A 19,785-nucleotide genomic window follows, 5' to 3' on the forward strand; every position below is an offset into this window, starting at 1 on the left:
AATTAATTCATGGTGCTCCTGTTTTCTCTCTCTTTCACACACTCTCTTTGCAGTGAGTGCACAACAAAACCCAGCTGGTAAACACTGAAAGAAGTAAAAAAAAAAAAGAAAAATCTAGAGCAGGAAGTAGTCGTTCCCATCTATAAATAGAAACATTTTTTCTAAGATTTTGGGAAGCTTTTGAAATGTCTCCAGAGTACAAACTTTTCCATGTGGTTCTCTGTTTCTTAATGACCTGAGTCAGAATGAATTACAGAAAAGGATGTCGTGTTATCTTCTGAATCACAAAGCTCCCTGTGAATGTGTACGTGTGTGCGTGTATGTGTGTCTTATGCGTGACGCATCTTTTTAGAAAATTTATGCGATAAAATCTCCCCCAAACCACTGTGAGACTGTAGGCGACTGAGACTGATGTCATTACAATGAATCAGCAACAGCAGATTCTGGATTTACTGTAAAAGCATCACCATCATAATGTAACTGTACATGTAGCTGCTGTAAACTACTCATTGTGTACTCATGTCCTGTTAATTTACATTTTTTTCCAGAAAGGAAGAAACCCAGGGAGACCAACGCCGACGAGGAAAAGTCTTTTGAAAACGGAAAAGGAGGAGAAGAAAGAGAAGAAAGTCCATTGCGTCCCCCGGACATGAATCCCATCATCAACTCAACATCGAGTGGCAACATGGCCCTCATTAGTAACGCATTGGCAGCCTACACTTACATATCAGGTCGGGTAACATTGTTCTGAAATCTACTGTAACATCACATGTGTAGCGTAATCTCTGGCAGTTAGACTTTTAGAGCTCTTAACTGCATCTGCTTAGGGAGTAGCCACACAGTGTAAAGGTTAATGCATTCACCTTGCAGCCTGGATAAATGGGAGGGGTGCACCAGGAAGGGTATCCGGCGTAAAATCTGTGCCGAATCGAAATATGCAGATCCAACCGCTGTGGCGGCCCCTCGGGAAATAAAGGGGCGGACGAAAGAAACTTGATCTCTTTGGGAAAGAGATACAGTTCCACCGCAGGGATTCTTGTTGCTCTGTTAGCAAACAATAAGGCTGGATCTCTGTGTTCAAGAGCATTATCAGCTCCTGGTTGCTTCTTGGCCCATGAGATTAGTGACCACGGGATTGCACTGCATGGATTGATGTGTGTAAAATCCCCGTTTCCCATTTCTTCTCACTAATAGGTGGGTAAATGTGGGCCAGAGGATGTAAGCAGCGATAATGTCTCTATACATTACACAGTGTGGGTCACCAGCTCTAAGCAGCTGCTAAAACAGTCACTGAAATAGTTTGCCTGTTTCCTGCTATAAACAGTTTATACATAGTGAAATGTGCAGCACAGAAGGTCAGATAAATACACAAGGCATGCAGTGAACATGAGCTCAGGTGGTTACTTAGATCACTTAGCTTTTAGCTTTCTCTAAAGGTTTCCTCAGAATGCAAAAAAGGTTGCATGTTAGGATTTCAAGAAAAATTCTCAACGTCTTAATGGTAAAAGAGAAATGAAATTGATTATATTAATGAACAATAATATAAACAGAAGTGTCTGCAGTTGAGCTGGATGCATTCAAAATGCAAATGCAAAGTACCTGCATGCAAAATGCAAGGAAGACATGAAGGATTCAAAGCTGAAAATGGCATTCATTCATTGAAAAGGGAGAGCCGTTCTCGTCTCGTACTAATGGAGCTAGAGTCACTTTGGTTTTTTCAGTGGGGAAACACAGACCCCATCAGAGCTGTGACATCTGCTGAAGATGAAAACCAGGAGTAGCAGAATCTGTAAGACATCTTAACTAAACCAAGCCACGTGAACACTTGCTGTGCAGACAATGTTCATTACACTGAGTGAAATGCATCTGACTAAACAGGTCAGGAAAAAATAAGAAACCCAGTGAGAAAGACTCAGCTTAGTGTTCGACACATTTTCCTCATAAAGTCAACTAACAATTTCCAATTTCTCTTGTACAACAGATCACCCAGAGAGGGCTGCACTATTCTTTGTCTGTGGTGTGTGTTTGGGCCTCTTCCTCACCCTCTTCGCCCTGGTAGTACAGATCTCCTGTCGCACCGACTGCCAGCCCCGCCAGCGGCCTCCCGCCAAGAAACGACCGCGTCCTCCCGACTCATCCTCCGATTCCAGCGACTCGGACTCAGACTGGGACACCACCTCAGATCTGTCGGCGCGGAGACACCGGCGCTTTGAGCGTACGCTCAACATGAATGTGTTCACGTCGGCGGAGGAGCTGGAAAGAGCGCAGAGGCTTGAGGAAAGGGAGCGAATCATCCGGGAGATCTGGATGAACGGACAGCCGGACATCCCAGGGACACGGAGCCTCAATCGGTATTACTGAGGACTGCAGAGGGATGATTGATAGGCGGCTTACTTGACTCAAACAAAAATTTAGAACACACTTGGGTTGGAGTGGAAAGGGACAAGGCCTCGATGAAGCTTTATAAGCATGAATGCAAAAGCAGCTGGACTCTTACTGATGAGAAAAGTGGAAGGTACTGCAGACTTTTAAAGAAAGTCCTCCTTCTCTGCTGATTTGCATATTCCTCTGGGTATCATAAGCTATTCCCCTTTTGAGTAAAACAATAAGCTCCCTTTCTGTATGGTAAGCTTACCTCTTGGCTGGAGGAAGCAAGAGGTGAAAGGCTGCACTGCCTTGCCCATGACCTCCGCAGGCCTTTTTGAAGTGGGGATTTATGGGTTAGCTGCCTTAGACATACATAGGCCTGCAGAGACTACATGGTGACTGAAGGACCAAGGCCTCAGACAGGTCTGTTTATACAGAACCCCAGGCAGCTGGAAGAGACTGTGACACTTACAGCTTTATGCTCTGTACCCTCCAGTATTCAAGTGTGAACTTTAGCAGAGGGGTAGCATAAAGCAAGTGCACTTGACAATGTAAGATAATCTTTCCACAGTGAATAACCATGCTGCCTTTTGAGCTTTATAAAACCAAAAGATATTTTTGTGGGAATTCATCTCAGCCCTTCTGAAATATATTTTAAAATATTTAATAGTTTATTAATGTTGCGTATTTTTGTTGTCAAGTATGGTTTATTATGAGATATTTTTATACTTGGCGAAGGTTGTCTGGTCTAGCACCTCAGGGATGCAATCCTAGTGTTTCTGTGTTTGGTTGATGTTTGTTTTGGTTGTTTTTTGGCTATTAAGAAGGGGATCGGCCCATTTAAACCGCTGTGCCAGCATTTAAAGAGAAGAACTAGAAAAATCATATAAAGAGCCTCAAAGAGGTTTTAGTGATTTTTAAACCTTATTTTTGATACAGTATGTTTAACTCACAGTGCAGTGCCTTTTCCAACTGTTACATCTCTTTGTCAGAAATGAAGCTGATGAGTCTCTCTGTAACTGGTCAAATTATTTATTGATTGGAAATCATACATTCATCTCGTTGTATGCATATTCCCTTTGCTGAGGTGGACCATGTGTAAAAGCTGAATGTGTCTGTTAAACATTGCACTTCTCCCCAGATGTAAATGTGCATTACCAGTAAGTGCCAATTTCTATCAGTGACTTTGCTACAAAATATTTTTATGGTCTTGTCTCGTGACAGATGTGTGAATTTCAGGTCTTGCGCCATCTGTGTATTCATTTCAAAGATGCTAAACAGATGCCCGTGGAAACCAGCGCTGCAGAAAGTGGCGAATTATGTCGCCACTTTAATCTTATAACCAGTTGTCAGTCCAGTTCTGCTCGTGCTTCCCTGACTTCAAGCGTAGAGTTAGTTTTCATAAATCAGTTTGGTATTTTTGTGAGCGTAATTAAAGAGTAAACAGGACATATTAAGGTCATTTTCACAACACTCCCTCCACCATACATACAGTACACCCTGCACTTCTCCTGTTTTTTTGTTTTTTTGTTTGTTTTCTAACAAGGATATTTGTTGTGTTTAATTTTGAATGGGATTAAAATGTGCCAATAACTGGTGATGTGAGAGACCAAAATATGACTCCTGTGCTTGGAATAAACTGTGTTAAAAAAAAATAACATGTCTTTTTTTTTTCCTTCTGCACTTTCTTCTGAAAAAAACACGCTGCAACTGTGTACACTGACCTATATTTTTGAATTTAAGACTATATTGTGAGTGTCAGGAGAAAGAAGACGCTTTAGCCCAATTCCAGTACTGAGAATACAGTGAGTTCATACATAATACGGATTTACACAAGGAGGTCATAGACAGCATGAAGGAGAACTTGTGAGCCAGCGGCTCACTGGATCTGTAAGATTTGTTATTGAGCGCCACCTTGTGATGAAGATAGATCTCTACAGTGTGTTTTAATGCAGCACATAAGGAGTGAAGTTATGACTGCAAATCACTTTGGCTAGCTATACAAAGTCAGCACAGCTATATAGATAAATGCATTGTTTTATTGGATATAACATAAAAAAATACTTAAAATAAAAATGCAAATTAAAAAAATAGAAACTATAACAACTTAATATCATGTTATTATATTGTATTTTATGTTTGCCGTGTTTATTCCTTTGTGTTTGTGTTTGCCGCTGTGAATTTCAGTATTTCCATGGGGTTTTTACCGCGAAATTAAATCTGTTTTAGGAAATATTTGCTTTGTTTCCACTGAGACGCTCCTGTCGTTACCATGGATACTATAAACTTACCACCGTGAGAGCTCTCGTGCAATTTTACACACCAACGAAAACGGCTGTTAAATCCACAAATTACACAATTCCCACTGCTAACATCTTGTGCAGAGGAGGAAATCTTTTTAAAAAAAATAAAAAATATCAAGACTGGAAATGTCTTATACCGGGAACAGCCACGGACTACCATTTTTACCGGGATATACATTTCGAGATGTGACGGTAAGAATATGATTAAACAAAACTATAGGGTTTGCTTAGTAGTTTGAAACATTAACGATTGACAGAATTTAAAAAATTTTTTTTTTTTTTGAAGGTGGTGGTGGTGGGGGGGGGGGGGGGGGGGGGGTATTTGTCGATTATTTTTTTAATAATGCAGGTGTCTTCTTACATTCCTCCACTTGTTAGGTTGTGTTGCTAAGGTACTAGCCAGCTCTCGAGTGACCTTTAAAACATCTCTAAATGTTCTCTAAAGAGTCTTTGATAAAGTTATTTTATTTTACCAAGCCCTAATAAAAATGAACAGCAATGCTTTGAATCATAATAACACATAATTATTATTTTTTTATAAAATTAACAAATTCACTGTTGACAGTTAACACAGAGAGAATTTATCTGTATTTATTTATTTATTCTTGCTTTACTTTAGGGATGTTATTGTTATTTTGTTTTCCTACAGGCATACTTGATCTACAGTACTGTTCAGTAGTCTTGAGCCACCCCTCGGAAATGAAAAATGGGTGCAAGAATGTATTGGAACACGTGCAAACATACATGGGAATACAGTACTGAAGGCAAAAACAGAGTTTGTACAATTTTAATCACCTTGAAAGTCAATATTTGGTCTGAGCACCTTTATTCTTCAACACAAACAGAACTCTTAGGCAACAATGCTTGTCATTTCTTTAAGTAGTCTTCGTGAATAGTTCCCCAGGCCTCTTGGACGACATTTAAAAATCTTCTTTGGATTCTAGCTGCCTTTTGTTACATTAACAGGGGTGGTAGCTCAGGAGGTAGTGCAAGTCATCTACTAATTGGACAGTTAGTGGTTTGATCCCCGGCTACAAGTATGGCCAAATATCCTTGGGTAAGATACTAACCCCAAGTAGCTCTCCAATGTGAGTGATTGGTTTATAGAAAGCACTTGGGTGTATGATGTTGGATTGTAGGGAATAGAAAAATGCCATTTAAAAAATTATCAGAACACTTAGGTCTGGACTCTGGGGAGGCCAGTCTATCACAGATTGTGCTACCTTGTGTGTTTTTCTATCCAGTTATGCCTTCACCGCATTGGAAGTGTGTTTTGGCAAAAAGAAAAAAGAAAAAAAAGGTTTCGGCAATTTTATGGATTGACATGATTGATCAAAATCGGTTCATAATTCAATTAATTTTGACACCGCTGTCTGAAATTCAGCCCCTAACCACGACAGACCTCCACTGCGATTTACTCATGGGTGCCTAATAAACTGTGTTACTGTATTATGGGAACAGATGATGTGTTTTTGTGACAGTATACTAGTAAGATAACTAGAGATATATTTTTAGATCGGTATGTTGTACAGTTTTCTGCTATGTGTAGACAACACAAGGTCATTGCTTGAAGTAGGTGTCTTTTTTAATGCTTCAGTCATTCATAGGTCAATGTCAAGTGGGTTAACAATTAAAGAATTCCTCTAAAAATGGTCAGGAACAAGGACTTGAATTAAAATCCTTGAAAAAGCAGCCAAAAGAACAATGTGAAAAGACCTTAAGAAAGCCTGGAGAATTATTGGCTACTTGGAACAAAATATACACAATGGGTGGCTCAAGACTTGCACAGACTACTGTAACATTGGACAGAACACTCCCATATTGGTATTTAAGTGTAAACTGCATCAATTAGTGATAAGTGCTTCATGTAATTACGTTTCTGTCTGTATTTACCTGAGCTAATTTATTTCTTCCTCTGTGTTTGCAGAAGTCAGCCTTCCATCGACCCCAAACTCTGAGCTATAGGAATGGCTATGCTCTGCCCCGACGTCCCACTGTGGGCATTGGCAACGACCCTCTTTTATCAGAGCAGCTCACTCAACAAGAGATTAGTGAGTTAGCCTTCGAGACACCTGACCTTACTTATTGCGCCTTTGGTAAAAGAGTACATGAAGACTTCATCCCTGCTCATGTGGCCCTTGACAAGAAGGTCTGGTAACACCTATAGTTGTAAAACTCATAAAAACATAAAGATTCCTCATCTGTTATTCATCACTACCACCTGTCTTGCAGGCGCTGCGCTACTATGGATATTTTATGGAGGCTATCTTGTATTCTCCTGAAGAGCAGTACCGTGTGCGCCCTGTGGTAATTTACTATTACCTAGAGGATGACAGCATTTGCATCATCGAGCCCACAGTAGAGAACTCTGGGATACCACAGGGAAAGCGGATCAAACGCCACCAGTTGCCCAAGAATGAACGTGGAGAGCATTACCATTGGAAAGATCTCAACCTTGGTATGGACCTGGACGTGTATGGGGTCAAATACCGCATCACCCAGTGTGATACCTTTACTAAGGTACAACCTTATGTGTTTGAATGCTGTGGAAATGAAACTATGCATTAGAAGTCTGCTGTTATAAATACACTTCCTGTGTGTTCTGATCTCTCATTCTTCATACAGGAATTCATGGAAAGTGAAGGCATGATTGTAAATGACCCTGAGCCAATGCCAGCGGATCCTTACATCATCCGTCGTGAAAACCCTCCACCGTGTCACACTACACCTTCCACATTTGATAATTTGCACAAGTTTCTCAACATGGACCGCAAGGTGAATGAAATTCAGTCCTTTACAAGCTGACTGTGTAACATTTATCACGTTTAGCACTGTCACATCACAGCAACGTCCAAGGTTTGAATCCACCGATCTTGATTTGTGTTAGAGTTCTAATAAGTGCTAGAAATTAAATTCCTTCATGGGGTATCCCTGCCATAAAATAAATGGCAGATATAATAGAGGCATGCCTGTATTTGTAGTTTCATTCTTCTACACTTTTTTGGTTAGGTGTTACGCTTCTTCACTCTGTGGGATGATGCTGACTCTCTGTATGGGGAGTCCAGGCCTGTTACCATTCACTATTACCTGGTGGATGATACAGTGGAGGTCGCAGAGGTCCACCAACCGAACAGCGGCCTGGATCCCTTCCCCATCCTGATGCGGAGGCAGAGACTACCCAAAAAGATCAAATCAGGTTTGATGCAGTACTGTGTGTTGGTTAAATGTGCATTTAACCGATTTGATTTGATACAGTGCAGTAAAGCGAGTTATGTCATCAGTTATGTTTTTTTTCTTGCCTACTTTATGTATGACATAAACGACTTTATGCAATGATGACAAAAATGATGACATGTTATGTAAAAAGATTAATTACACTGGCTTCTACAAAGTACTCGGTTTTCTAGATACATCAAAAATACACAGAGACTGTGATAATATTTTGTATATTTAATTTTGACATTGTTGTACTCTTGTTTATTTGTAGAGAACTTCCCCAGCGCAGTGATGGAGGTCTCAAAGCAAGAGGTGGATGAGTATTACTCCCCAAAAGACTTCCAGGTGGGTCAAAGGATGAAACTACTGGGGCGCAACTTCCTGCTTTATGACTGTGATGGCTTCACTAAAGAATATTACCAGAAGAACCACCCGGAAATGGAGATGAAGTCCATAGAGATACCAAAGAAGGTTGATATGCCTCAAGACTGGAAGAAGGTAAATTGAACTGTATATTTAACCTATTTTTGTTTTTTATGTTGGAACAATTTTAATTTAAACTGAAGCCCATCTTGGAATGGGATTACACCAGACAAAACAATTATAAACTACATCCATCTGTGAATTTGACGTTCATTATAATGTCAGCGATACACACACATCTTATACAGTGATGACGCATCATACTGACAGAATCTGTCTGCAGATAGTCATATAAACACCCGATAAAGCTCTAAAAACTACCTTTGAGGTAGTTTCTGCTATAGTAAGTGTCTCAAGGACCTAATTTTGCCATGATTGCATACACACAGACAGATTCAGAAGGTAAAAAGCAATTCCAGCCATGCTGTCAGAGCTAGACTGTATCACTGAGGAGGCATGCTTTATACCGCTTTAAGCCAGACCAATTCAAAGTGATAGGAAGGCAATAGTAGCTCAGTTAAGCAGATGGACTACAGCAGCAGAAGTGTATATGTTTTTGTACATTTGTGTCTATTTCCTTCTCTCTTTCTCCATGCTGTCCATCTTTACAGATAGTTCCTCCCTACAATGGTTTTGGTTCACTTGAGGATTCTCTTCAGAATTGTTTGCGTCTGATTCCCGAGCCTCCCAAAGTGAACGTGGTAAAGATGCTAGAGAACGACCATAAAGTGTTGCGCTACAGTGCCAGACTGGTGAGCAACATTTAGCAGAGCATTTGTAGCAGTTCAAAAGAACTGAATCACTGAAAGTTACCAAAAGTAGACCATTCTAATGAGATTAAAAAAGCCCAGCCTTGCTCCTCATTCTGCAATGGACAGGGTTTGCTCAGAAACACTGATTAGAGACATTTTTACTCCTCAGTAAAAATTTAGTTAAAAAAGGGGTGATTATGCAAAAAGCTATTTTTTATTTTTACACCTTGGTTAAGCCCACCTATGTTGCATTCCAGGACTCCCAGAATCCTGAAGATGAAGACCGCCGTTTCATCCTGTCCTACTTCCTGTCCAATGACATGATCAGCATTTTTGAAAAGACCACACGCAACTCTGGTGTCATTGGTGGAAAATTTCTGGAAAAGTCTCGTGTCCCCAAGCCAGGCTCTACTGTAGACAAACCTGCGTACTACTCACCTGCAGACTTCGCTATCGGGGCCACTGTGGAAGGTAACAGCTGAAATCCTATGTTAATCAGGACTGGGAAAACAAACATGCCACTATCCCAACTTCTTTTAAGCGTGTTTCTGACTTAAATTGAAAATGATTATATATTCCTTTTTTATACAGTAACATTTCTCAGTTATGACATTTTAAATGTTATCTTTAGTATAATATCAAGATTATAAAATTTACCTTTGCCCGCTTTCAGTTTTTGGTCACCGCTTTGTGTTGACTGATGCCGACCACTATGTGCTCAAATACTTGGAGTCTAACTGGAGTGACATCCCTTCCAAGACGCTGGATTCTTTGCGGCAGAAGCTGGGTGTGGAAATTCTAACTACCCAGCCACCTGACCAAGATGGGAAAGACTATACCAGCCATTTAGACTAAATTATTTGTCAATGATACCTTTGTGCAGGTAGGTATCTCTTTGGAAAAAATAAATGCTAATTAGTTCATGCTCATCTTAATTGCCAACCCCCCCCCCCCTCCTTTCTCATTGGCAGGTGAAGCAACAGAGCCGTTTCTTTGATGTGAAGACATTCCTTATTTCAGAGTTCTTCTGCAATAAATCTACTGTAAATCAAAGCCTTTACTAAAATTTCCTTGACAATTAAACAATCAACATGACACCTTTCAAGTGATACCTTACAGTGAGACAAATGATAAATACAGCGACCTTTTGTTGTTGCTTTAAAATGAACCTTATGGCGTCTCTAATGAGGAGACTTCAAATTTGTCCATTCACACACCATAAATTCCAACAAGTGATTATTCTTTTTTTTTTTTTGTAGTTTTGTTTTAAACACATGTGGTGCATAAAATGTAAACCAGCTGAAAAGACCTCAGATGCAAAACTTATATCAGAAAAAATCTCATTATTTAATAAAGAAATAAAAAAAAAAAGGAAAAAAAAAAAGAAAAAAAAGAAAACATGAAATAGCATGCGGTAATATCCAACATACATATTTAATACATATTTGTTAAGTGACCAGTGACAGTTGCATGATTTCGACAGTAAGCTCATATCATACTTTATCATCAGTAACGCTTTTCTGCTCCAGCAGACCAGAATAGAAAACAAGCAAAGCCGGCTCAATGGCAAGAGCTGCAATATCTCACAATGCTACAACCAATACAGTACTTGTGTATGAGGACTAATCAACACGTTCAGCATGGACATACACATTAAAATGTGCCACACACTGCGTTCACTTTACTTTTGAATTCCCTCTGCATTCAATGGTGTGCTTCAGGGTGGGATCACAGGCTTTGTGGATGTATATAAAAAAAAAAAAAAAAAAAAAAAAATACTGATATGATGAGAAGAGAAAATGTCTGTTGGGGCTCAAGGGGTTTCCTTGGATTTCATTTTCCAGCATTCAAGCCTAAGTCTGTAGCGACTGAGTCCCCGTGGCATCTCAGGAAATACACATCCAGAAGCTTGATGACCAGTGGCTATCAGCTTCGCTGCGGTGCTGATGAGAAGCCTTGGCCAGGGCTAAGGTCTCCTGTTTAGGCCAGTCAGTTTGTTATCTTAAGGGGATTTGAGTTTCTTTGTCCGAGGAGAGGCTCCGTTCTCAGCTTTAAGAACTCCATTTTCATGGTGACCAACTGCCAGGCAGAGAAGGGAGAAATCAGTACCTCTGTTAATGCAGCACATGTAGGAATCGGTGTGATAAAGATAAATGAAGAAAGCAGAAATGACAGCAGAGAAGAGACAAATGCTAAGTCTCATTTCCTTTTTCTTTTGCAAGTATTTAACAGGTAATGCACGTGAAATATGAAAGCCAGCAGAGCAGGTGTTTAAACTCACGTGAATCTCTTTTTAGTGGCCTTAGGGGTTGTTTTGCAGCAGACTTCTTGCGAACAGCCTGCTCGTGTCTGAACTCCCTCCAGCGCCTCAGCTGGAAGCGAATAAACTTCCAGAGTAGCCACGATTGAGTTAAACATACCAACAGTAGAACGGTCATCCTGAAAGGGCCAAAGGAAAGAACAAAAACAAACGTGTGCTCGTAAAAATGGGCGATTGTGTTGCAAAATGTTAAAACATATGATGCTAATGTATGATATTTTTAATAGCCTAAATAAAATATCTAAATTCCTTCCTGGCTCCTATACATCCTCCTCAAAATGAATGATGCAAAACAATACAAAACTGAACACTAGAAGGGCACAATGTAATTATACTTTTATGTTGTTTCTGTAGCTCTAAACAGTTCTTACAGTACCAGAAAATAAATCATTATCCACAGATGTTGGAAATTGCTCTTTTTTTCCCTCTCTCAATATAACTCACCTTATCAACACAGTGTTGAAGTTCCCCATCTCCAGGTCCAGCCCCTGATACTCACGAGCCAAACCAAACCCCACTGCCAGGAACATCAGGGTCAGCGTAGACATCCGCGTAAACACGAAGCTGACCGCCCACAGATCAAACCTGGGGGAGGACACACAGCGAGGTTGGGCCCAGAGAAAGGAAAAGGAAAAAAAAAAAAAAGCTGCTGAGATGATCAGTTCAAGGTAGTGGTTATCATAAGAACACTGTAATATTATTGTGTACTGTAAAACTATCCGAGTCAAAAGGTGAACAACGCTGAAAACACATGATGCTGTTGCTTACGAACAAAAACACTGAAGTTTATTTTTAAAAGGTCGCACTGTTGGGCTTGATCTACTTCTATCTCATTCCTTTATCAAGTAAAACCTGCTGAAGCCTCTTCGCAGGTAAGATAGCTTACATTTTCTGGTGGTTCTCATCAGTGAAATACAGGAGTCTGGCGATGTGGAAGCCCAACTCTGACACGTACTGCAGGAAGAGGAGTACCAGACCCACACGACTTAAACTAGGCAGGAAAGAGGAGACACAAAGTCGAGAGATTAGGTGATAAAAGGAAATCATCTAAGCAGCCCGAGCATCTTGCAACTTGCAACTCGGGAGTCACCGTGAAGTGCAGCTGGACACTTATTTTGAGCCATTATCTAAAATAACTGAATCACCAGTACAGTTTGATCTGACTTAACCCTGAAATATCTAAAAATCTTTATGTTTTTCCCTCACAGATTTCAAATCAAGGTTCTTTGAGTGCCACGTTTCTCCCTTACATCCCTGCTGACAAAAGAAACACTAAGTTGAGCAGCAGAGTGAAAATTGCTGCTGCAAAGAATTTAAAAGACCTCGAAATGACTCAAATACCAAGCATTTAGTGAGTCTTCTCTACTCACACCTTTGGATTTTACTGGCCAACTTCAAAGGGATTCTTACTTTAACAAATAGGCTGCAGAGATGTGGAGCAAATACAGGCAGATGTACTGGAGCTGGCGAGAAATCTCCTCCTGGAAAACAAACAGCCTTTATTTGCAAATGATTTTAAAGCTTGACACCTTTCTCCACCTCTCCGTCCTTTTCCAACTTTGTCTAATGCACATGCAGAATATACATGAGCCCAAGTATAAACAGAGCTTATCTAATCACACTTTAGAACTCCTCCAGTTTCAAGGACTCTCCAACTGACCTTGCGGACTTTCTGGAAGTAGAGCTCTGGCAAGGCATGGAGCCAGTAGGCAAGCTGAGTGAGGTAGAAAAACTTCACCTGAAACCTGGACCAGACACACACAGACAGGCATGGGTAAGACAGAGGGAGAAGCACATAATCTACATCCTGCCTCACTGATTGTTTCGCCTTAGTTTTATTATATAATTAGGACTATGGTCAAAAAAACAAAACAAAAAAAACAACAAGCTTGTAGACAGCCAAATTATCGTGTTTCTGCAGCAAAATTGATGATCCCCACTTCTGAAAAAGAAACCCTAAAAGGCTCCTACTTTGCACAAATGCATAATGCTCTTTCTCTCCTGGAGCTTTTTACTAGGTGCCTTCCCATCTTTGAAAAACGTCCAGCTGTGATAACCACATAAACTCAGGGCCTTCTTGATATGTTCTTCTGTTTTCCTGGCCACTGTATCTGTGGGCATGGTGTTCACTCTGTGTTGTAGCGTCCTGATGACACCCAGTTTGTGTTCCACTGGATGTTGAGAGTCAAACCTTAAATATTGATCTGTATGCGTTGGTTTACAGTACACATTTGTATACTACCATTATCATATTTTAATAATGATTATAGCTAATAACCTCTTATTCTTATTCTCCCTGGTTATTTTGATAAATGCCACCACAAAAAGTCAGGCAGCAGAGACTCCACCAAGTAAAACTGGTTGGAGAATCAGAGTTTCAAAATAATTTGAAATATTAAGTGGGCTTAGATTAAATAGCTTTAATACACTTTATTTATTTAACAGCCAAAATTAAATATAACGTGATGCACAAACTCATTCTGTCAATTTGCTGTCAATTTGCCTTAACCATCTGAAGATCATTTCCACTCAGGTCCACACCCAGGCCAAAAACCAAACCCCAAAATAATCAAAATCTGGCAGCAGCATCAAGATAAGAGTATCAGAAGAGGAAAGGTTATGATAGATTGCTGTATTGGTATTGTGTCTCACTCCTAATAAACATGACATTTGTTAGCTACAGTTAGTGTTTTATGGTTAAATTAATATATATAAATATATATACCTGAGATGTACATGAGGATAGTTCTCCCAAAGGGTGCTGGGATGCAGGAGATATCCTTCCTGTGTGAAGAAATTAGAACACTTATACTATTAATACTATTATCTATTAATGTGCGCGTGTGAGCGCCTGTTTTAAGAATATGTGCGGCATTTCCTTCACTAGGAAGTTGTCGCTTGAATGCAGTCTCACTCACTGTAATGAGGATGTAGAAACTCCACACACTAGACACCAAGTGAAACACGCAAAGTTGACCCGACTCATTAAACTTGGTGTTCTTGCTCTTGGAGAGGTGAAGACGTCTGTTCACTTTCTGCAACATGAACCATAACAACAGGACGCGTGAATGAGGTTAGATCCCGGCAATAACGGGTGGCATGTTGACTCTGGCGTTTGTCATGCACAAGGAAGTGTTACAGGATTACCGTAAGGAGGACAAAATAAAAAATAAAAAATGACAGAAGCTATTTATGGCTGCTACTTTAAACACTTGCCTGAAGAAGTATTCCTTTCAAGACACGCTGGAAACCGTGGTGATGTTGCGAAAATAACACCCGATCCTTTTCGCTGGCCTATTTCTAAACAATGACCAAATACTAACCTGGCTCTCCCGCCATCCCCCCACATCAATCTGTTTAAGCTCTTTTGTTTAAAATATTCATAACTGGCATGTGTGGGTTTTTTTTTTTTTCATGTGGTTTCTTTTAAACTGACACAATGAGAGCATTTGGATGCAAACACCATGAGATGAAACAGCACATATCCTGGTTTCAGTATATGGCACGCATCTTCCTCATTATAATATCATGTTTTTGAAACAGTAAAGAGGCTAATACTGTGCACTGAAGGGGTTTTTTAAGCTAATCAGTTCAAAGCCTGGATGACTACACTGAAAACAGTAATATTCTGATTATTTTAAAGCTTCTTTATGGTCTTGGAAAGATTTATGTAACTTGGTACAACCTGGTCATAACCTGTAGTGTTCTCCTTCATTTAACCAATGAGTAGAATGTGTATATAGTGGTTAATGAATCTTTATGTGGGTTTTATTGGGGCAGTGCTTTTGTGGCAATGGGTACCTTATGGCGCTTCCTTTCCAAAAACCTTTCTACTAAATTATTAAGAATTTACATACCCAGAACAAAAACATTTTCCCTCATTTTAATTACCTACTCATTTTTTAATCTTTTTTAAATCTGTCTGCTGGAAATAATCAGCATATGTTTCAGACAAAAGAAACACACCAAAAAGCTGAGGCATTGTAAAACAGTAAAAAGATGCTTACATCCAGAAGATATTCCTGCACTACTGCGTGGAGGATGATGGCGATGAAGAAATAGAACAGGATGGTGGCACAGTCCTTCCATCCGTAATGGTACAACGTCACCTCTCCCTCTAAAAACACACACAGGAGATATGAAACACACATAGGATGTTATTTATCAGGGGTGTGTTAAACATCCTGGAAGAACATCCAGCTTCAATAATACCGTGACGCAGAGGAAAAGGTACGGAAGAAGTGAAACTCCATGAGTCAAAGGTTAATAGAGGCTGAATGAAAGTAAGCACGTAATCAAAATCTGGCTCTTCGTACCTGACGACAACGTGGTGACGTTGTACTGAGGCTGAATGAACAGTATGGCCGTCTTTGCTGTTGCCTGGAAATTAGACGAGACGTCAGCAGCAGCATAGTTCAGCGAACCTGCCTGAGTGCAACCTCAAGAATGTGGGCTTCCAAGTAGAGCAAACACAAGTCAGTCTTTCCTTCATAAAGGATTTTTGACAACCCCCACCCACATCCCCTTGCAGTGTTGTAACACCTTTTTTTCTTAATCGGGTTGTCATTTACTGAAGTACAATAGCCATATCAGTTTAACATATAGTCAATAAACTTGCTATATATATATATATATATATAGCTAGCAAGTGGGTGTGTGAGATTAAGGAAATAGCCTTATCAGTATAGCAGAGCTGTCACACAGTCACACATCTGGTGTCATAACTTCCTCATGAGAACTGATTTCTAAGATGTCCTTCTAAAAAAAAGTAATTAAAAAAATAGAATGGCAGAGGTTTTTGTTTTAACCCAGTATAAACCTTATTTCAAAACAAAGCCATACCTGCCTGCAAGCACCTGTTACAGGTTGCTGAGTGTGATCCAGGATCCGATTGTTATATTCAGATGATCCAGATTTCAACATGCATACAGCAAATACTTTTGATTATTCCTGTCACTAATATATATATATATATATATATATATATATATATATAAAAAACAAAAACATGTTTTGTTCTATTTGTTTGTTTTTTTACTACCGTTTCCCGCATGCTAAATTCTGACCTTAACACATATGATTAAGCAAAGTGAAAAAAAATGAAACCACAGCCCCCCTCCTACCCCTCACCCCAAGAGACCTTGTTGGTCCCCTGATACCAGTTTGGGCGCCACAGTGAAACAAGTCGCCAGTTATTCCCTGTGGATGGAGGCTACTGGTGACATGTCATCAAAATTTAACATAACTGACTACATGTAGAGCACTCTCGTTCTCTTTTTTTCCAGTAATGAAAAAAATAAAGGAAATCCCCTATTTTTTTCCCCCTCTTCGATCAGCTGTGTAATCACAGCCAGGGTTCCGTTTTGAAACTTTACTAAATGTCCAGGCGGTGGCTGCCTGGGAGTGTTTGTGCTCACGCAGAAGGAAGAACTACTACACGAATAATCTATTTAATTATTTCACTAAAGGTCAGCGGTGAAATCCCTTCAGGTCAAAGCGTGTTAAGAGCAGCTGACCCCCCCGGGTCACAGCAGCAAATATTGAGACGTGGCAGTTAACTAGTGGCGTCAAGACACTGACAAATAGTCAGACAGCTTCCGTTCACGACTTTCAAAATAAAACGGCTGGCAGCGGAAGTTTGTTGGAACTCATAGGAAGGAAAGTCGTTGCTTTTAATTTGAATACAGGAAAGGCTTTAACACCCATTTTATTTTAGAAATGTCTGGTAACTGACAATTGCAAAAACAATTGCTTGCAAAGAGTTTTTGCTGTGAAAGACACTGTCATGCGATTAAACGGTCATGTAGCTTTGCTACCCAAGTCAAGTGTTTAGGTTTTACCCAGATTCTAGAAACTTAAAGACAAGACAAAAGGAAACTTTCAACATGTAAAGCAATAATACGAAAACGCTGTAGTTTGTGCACAGCTGCTTTTTTAAACCCGTTTCCTCCTACCTTAAGAGCAACGCATAGATTGTTACTTTGACTGCGACCAGAGCAACATTTTTTTCCTTCCTCAAACTTGTAAAATTTAAAACACAAAAACAGCACGAACGACAAACCCGCGAAACTGATAACAGCTAAATTAACAGGCAATCTTATGAGCAACCGTTTCTACAAAGCGGGAATCGCTTTAAGTGGGATTTCAAGTTAGAGCTTAGAGTTTGCCGCAGGCTTTGCCATCTTAAAACAGCTGAGGGAGACGAGAGAAGGAAAAAAGGAATGTGAGTTCATCTCACCTCAAACATCAGTCCAATCAGAATGAAAATCACCAAACCGAATACGATGTCAGCATGGTTTTGAATTAAGAACTCCTGGCTGAAGAAAGGGTAGCTCTTATTTCTTCGGCGAAATGCCATGTCAACACAATGGACTTTTCCCTTCTGTTTTAAAAATCAGAATTTTTCTGACTACGAAGTTCAGTGAGTTAACTTTCTCGGCGACGTACGCATGCGCGTCGTCTTAAAGGGCCAGAGCCATAAATACCTTCTTTGGGTCGATTTACACAAAGTTAGATTCAGTCTGCCTTGTCAGACTCATTATAACCACTTTTGCAGCTGCATGCAGAATTGGCATAAAATGTTGTGCAAAAGTCTTGAGCTATCCCTGTTTTCTTTGTATTTTGCTTCCAAGGAGCCATATTTTCTTGCATCATTTGGTAAATGGTAAATGGCCTGTATTTGTATAGCGCTTTACTAGTCCCTAAGTACCCCAAAGCGCTTCACACAACCAGTCATCCACCCATTCACACACTGGTGATGGCAAGCTACATTGTAGCCACAGCCACCCTGGGGCGCACTGACAGAGGCTGCCGGACACTGGCGCCACCACCAGTAGGCAACGGGTGAAGTGTCTCGCCCAAGGACACAACGACCGAGACTGTCCAAGCCGGGGCTCGAATCGGCAACCTTCCGATTACAAGGCGAACTCCCAACTCTTGAGCAATAGTTTTTCCGTGTTCTCTGAAGGTCTTTAAAGTTTTTCACTCATTTTCATTATCAAACTGTTTTCAGAGGAATGTAGATAACAGAAAACTAAGCAAAGAACCTAGTTTAAATTGTATCTTTAGGGACTTTGTTACTAGCAGCCTGCGTAATTTGCTCCTTTAGTTTCTTTAGTTTAAATCTAAAAAAAAAAAAAAAAAAAAAAGGCAACGACAACATAGTGGACAAAATTGTATTTTTGCAGCACCAACATGATTCCCAAAGCCTTATTAGTGTTGGCTTTGGCACATCTTGATTTATGTGCAGTATGTTCTTAAATAAATCTGAGGACAAATACAGGACAAAAGAATCTCCAGCAGATGAAGTGTATCTGAATGTTATGCCCTTAAGAGGTGGGGTGGAATTCAACACAGGACTTAAGAGATTAATCAGGCCCTTCAGCGGATCCATCTACAATTCAGTTCAGTTCAGTTGCCTCAAGGCACTTTATATTGTGAAGTAAAGTGCCTGTAATTATAAGAAAGACATGCTGTGGAATGGAGCCAGAGATTAATAATAACTATTGATTACATGCAGAGTGGTGTATAAACACATAGTGAGTGAAAAAAGGGTGAGTGAAGAAGAAACACTCATCATGCATTATGTCAAGCCCCTGCAGCTGAGACCTATTGCAGCACAACAAAGGGAGGATTCAGGATCACCTGATCCAGCCCTAACTATATGCTTGATCAAAAAGGAAAGTTATAAGCCAAATCTTAAAAGTAGAGAGTGTCTTTCTCCTGAATCCAAACTGGAGCTGGTCCCACAGACGAGGCGACTGGAAGCTGAAGGCAGTGCCTTTGCATTCTGCCCCCATTCTACTTTTAACCACAAGTAAACCAGGAGTCTGAGCGCAAAGTGCTGTGTGGTCTTAAAGATAAAATGGGACCTGATTATACAAGGTCTTGTATGTGATAAGAAGGATTTTGAGTTCGATTCTGGATTTTGACAGAGAGCCAATGAAAAGAAGTCAGTATGAGAGAAATATGCTCTCTCTTTCTCTCTCTCTCTCAAGTTCCTTGCATTACTATTGCTACAGCATTTTCAATCAACTGAAGGCTTTTTGATGATTTTTTAGGTCATCCTGATAATAATGAATTACAATAGCCCAGCGTAGAAGTAATAAATGCATGAACTAGTTTTTCAGCATCAGTCTGAGACAGGATGGTTCTAGTTCTAGAGATACTGAGCAAATGGAAATTCTGGTCAACAGTGACTCCGAGTCCTCAGTGTTACTTGAGGCCAATGTTTTGGGGGGTTTTTTCTCCAGGTATTTATGTCTTTAAGACATTCCTGCAGTTTAAGTAATCTATGTGTGTTATCTGGCTTCGTGGATAGATAAAGTTGGCTATCATATGCATAGAAGTAAAAACATATGCTATGCCTTCTAGTGATACTGCCTACAGAAACATATACGTCATT

General features: G+C 40.0%; 3 protein-coding genes across 4 annotated transcripts in view; 2 read left to right on the plus strand and 1 right to left on the minus strand.

Moving 5' to 3' along the window:
- Window positions 1-4,009, plus strand: part of eva1aa (eva-1 homolog A, regulator of programmed cell death a) — a 77,091-nt gene extending 73,082 nt beyond the window's left edge. For both annotated transcript variants that reach the window (XM_085381263.1, XM_085381264.1), the window contains 2 exons: window positions 549-731; window positions 1,982-4,009. In XM_085381263.1, coding sequence (XP_085237389.1) covers window positions 549-731; window positions 1,982-2,361 — 563 coding nt within the window. In that variant the 3' untranslated portion in view covers window positions 2,362-4,009. The remainder of the gene's footprint in view (window positions 1-548; window positions 732-1,981) is intronic.
- Window positions 4,010-4,647: 638 nt separating this feature from the next.
- Window positions 4,648-10,459, plus strand: efhc1 (EF-hand domain (C-terminal) containing 1). Its single transcript, XM_085382197.1, has 10 exons — window positions 4,648-4,862; window positions 6,598-6,819; window positions 6,903-7,190; window positions 7,296-7,445; window positions 7,680-7,866; window positions 8,158-8,384; window positions 8,921-9,061; window positions 9,319-9,532; window positions 9,735-9,944; window positions 10,033-10,459. Exons 1-9 carry the CDS (start codon window positions 4,797-4,799, stop codon window positions 9,914-9,916), a joined length of 1,677 nt encoding a protein of 558 aa, XP_085238323.1. The 5' UTR covers window positions 4,648-4,796; the 3' UTR covers window positions 9,917-9,944; window positions 10,033-10,459.
- On the minus strand, window positions 10,298-17,835 carry tram2 (translocation associated membrane protein 2). The gene is made up of 11 exons (XM_085382198.1): window positions 17,620-17,835; window positions 15,698-15,761; window positions 15,389-15,498; window positions 14,300-14,416; window positions 14,107-14,165; window positions 13,042-13,126; window positions 12,792-12,862; window positions 12,268-12,372; window positions 11,826-11,966; window positions 11,343-11,500; window positions 10,298-11,140 (listed from the first exon to the last, which is right to left on the minus strand). Exons 1-11 carry the CDS (start codon window positions 17,737-17,739, stop codon window positions 11,064-11,066), a joined length of 1,107 nt encoding a protein of 368 aa, XP_085238324.1. The 5' UTR covers window positions 17,740-17,835; the 3' UTR covers window positions 10,298-11,063.
- Between the last annotated feature and the right edge of the window lie 1,950 nt (window positions 17,836-19,785).

The sequence above is a fragment of the Rhamphochromis longiceps genome, linkage group LG15 (assembly GCF_057381845.1).
Source record: "Rhamphochromis longiceps isolate RC_006_pf linkage group LG15, R_longiceps_female_GT1.1, whole genome shotgun sequence".
Taxonomy (NCBI): Eukaryota; Metazoa; Chordata; class Actinopteri; order Cichliformes; family Cichlidae; genus Rhamphochromis; species Rhamphochromis longiceps.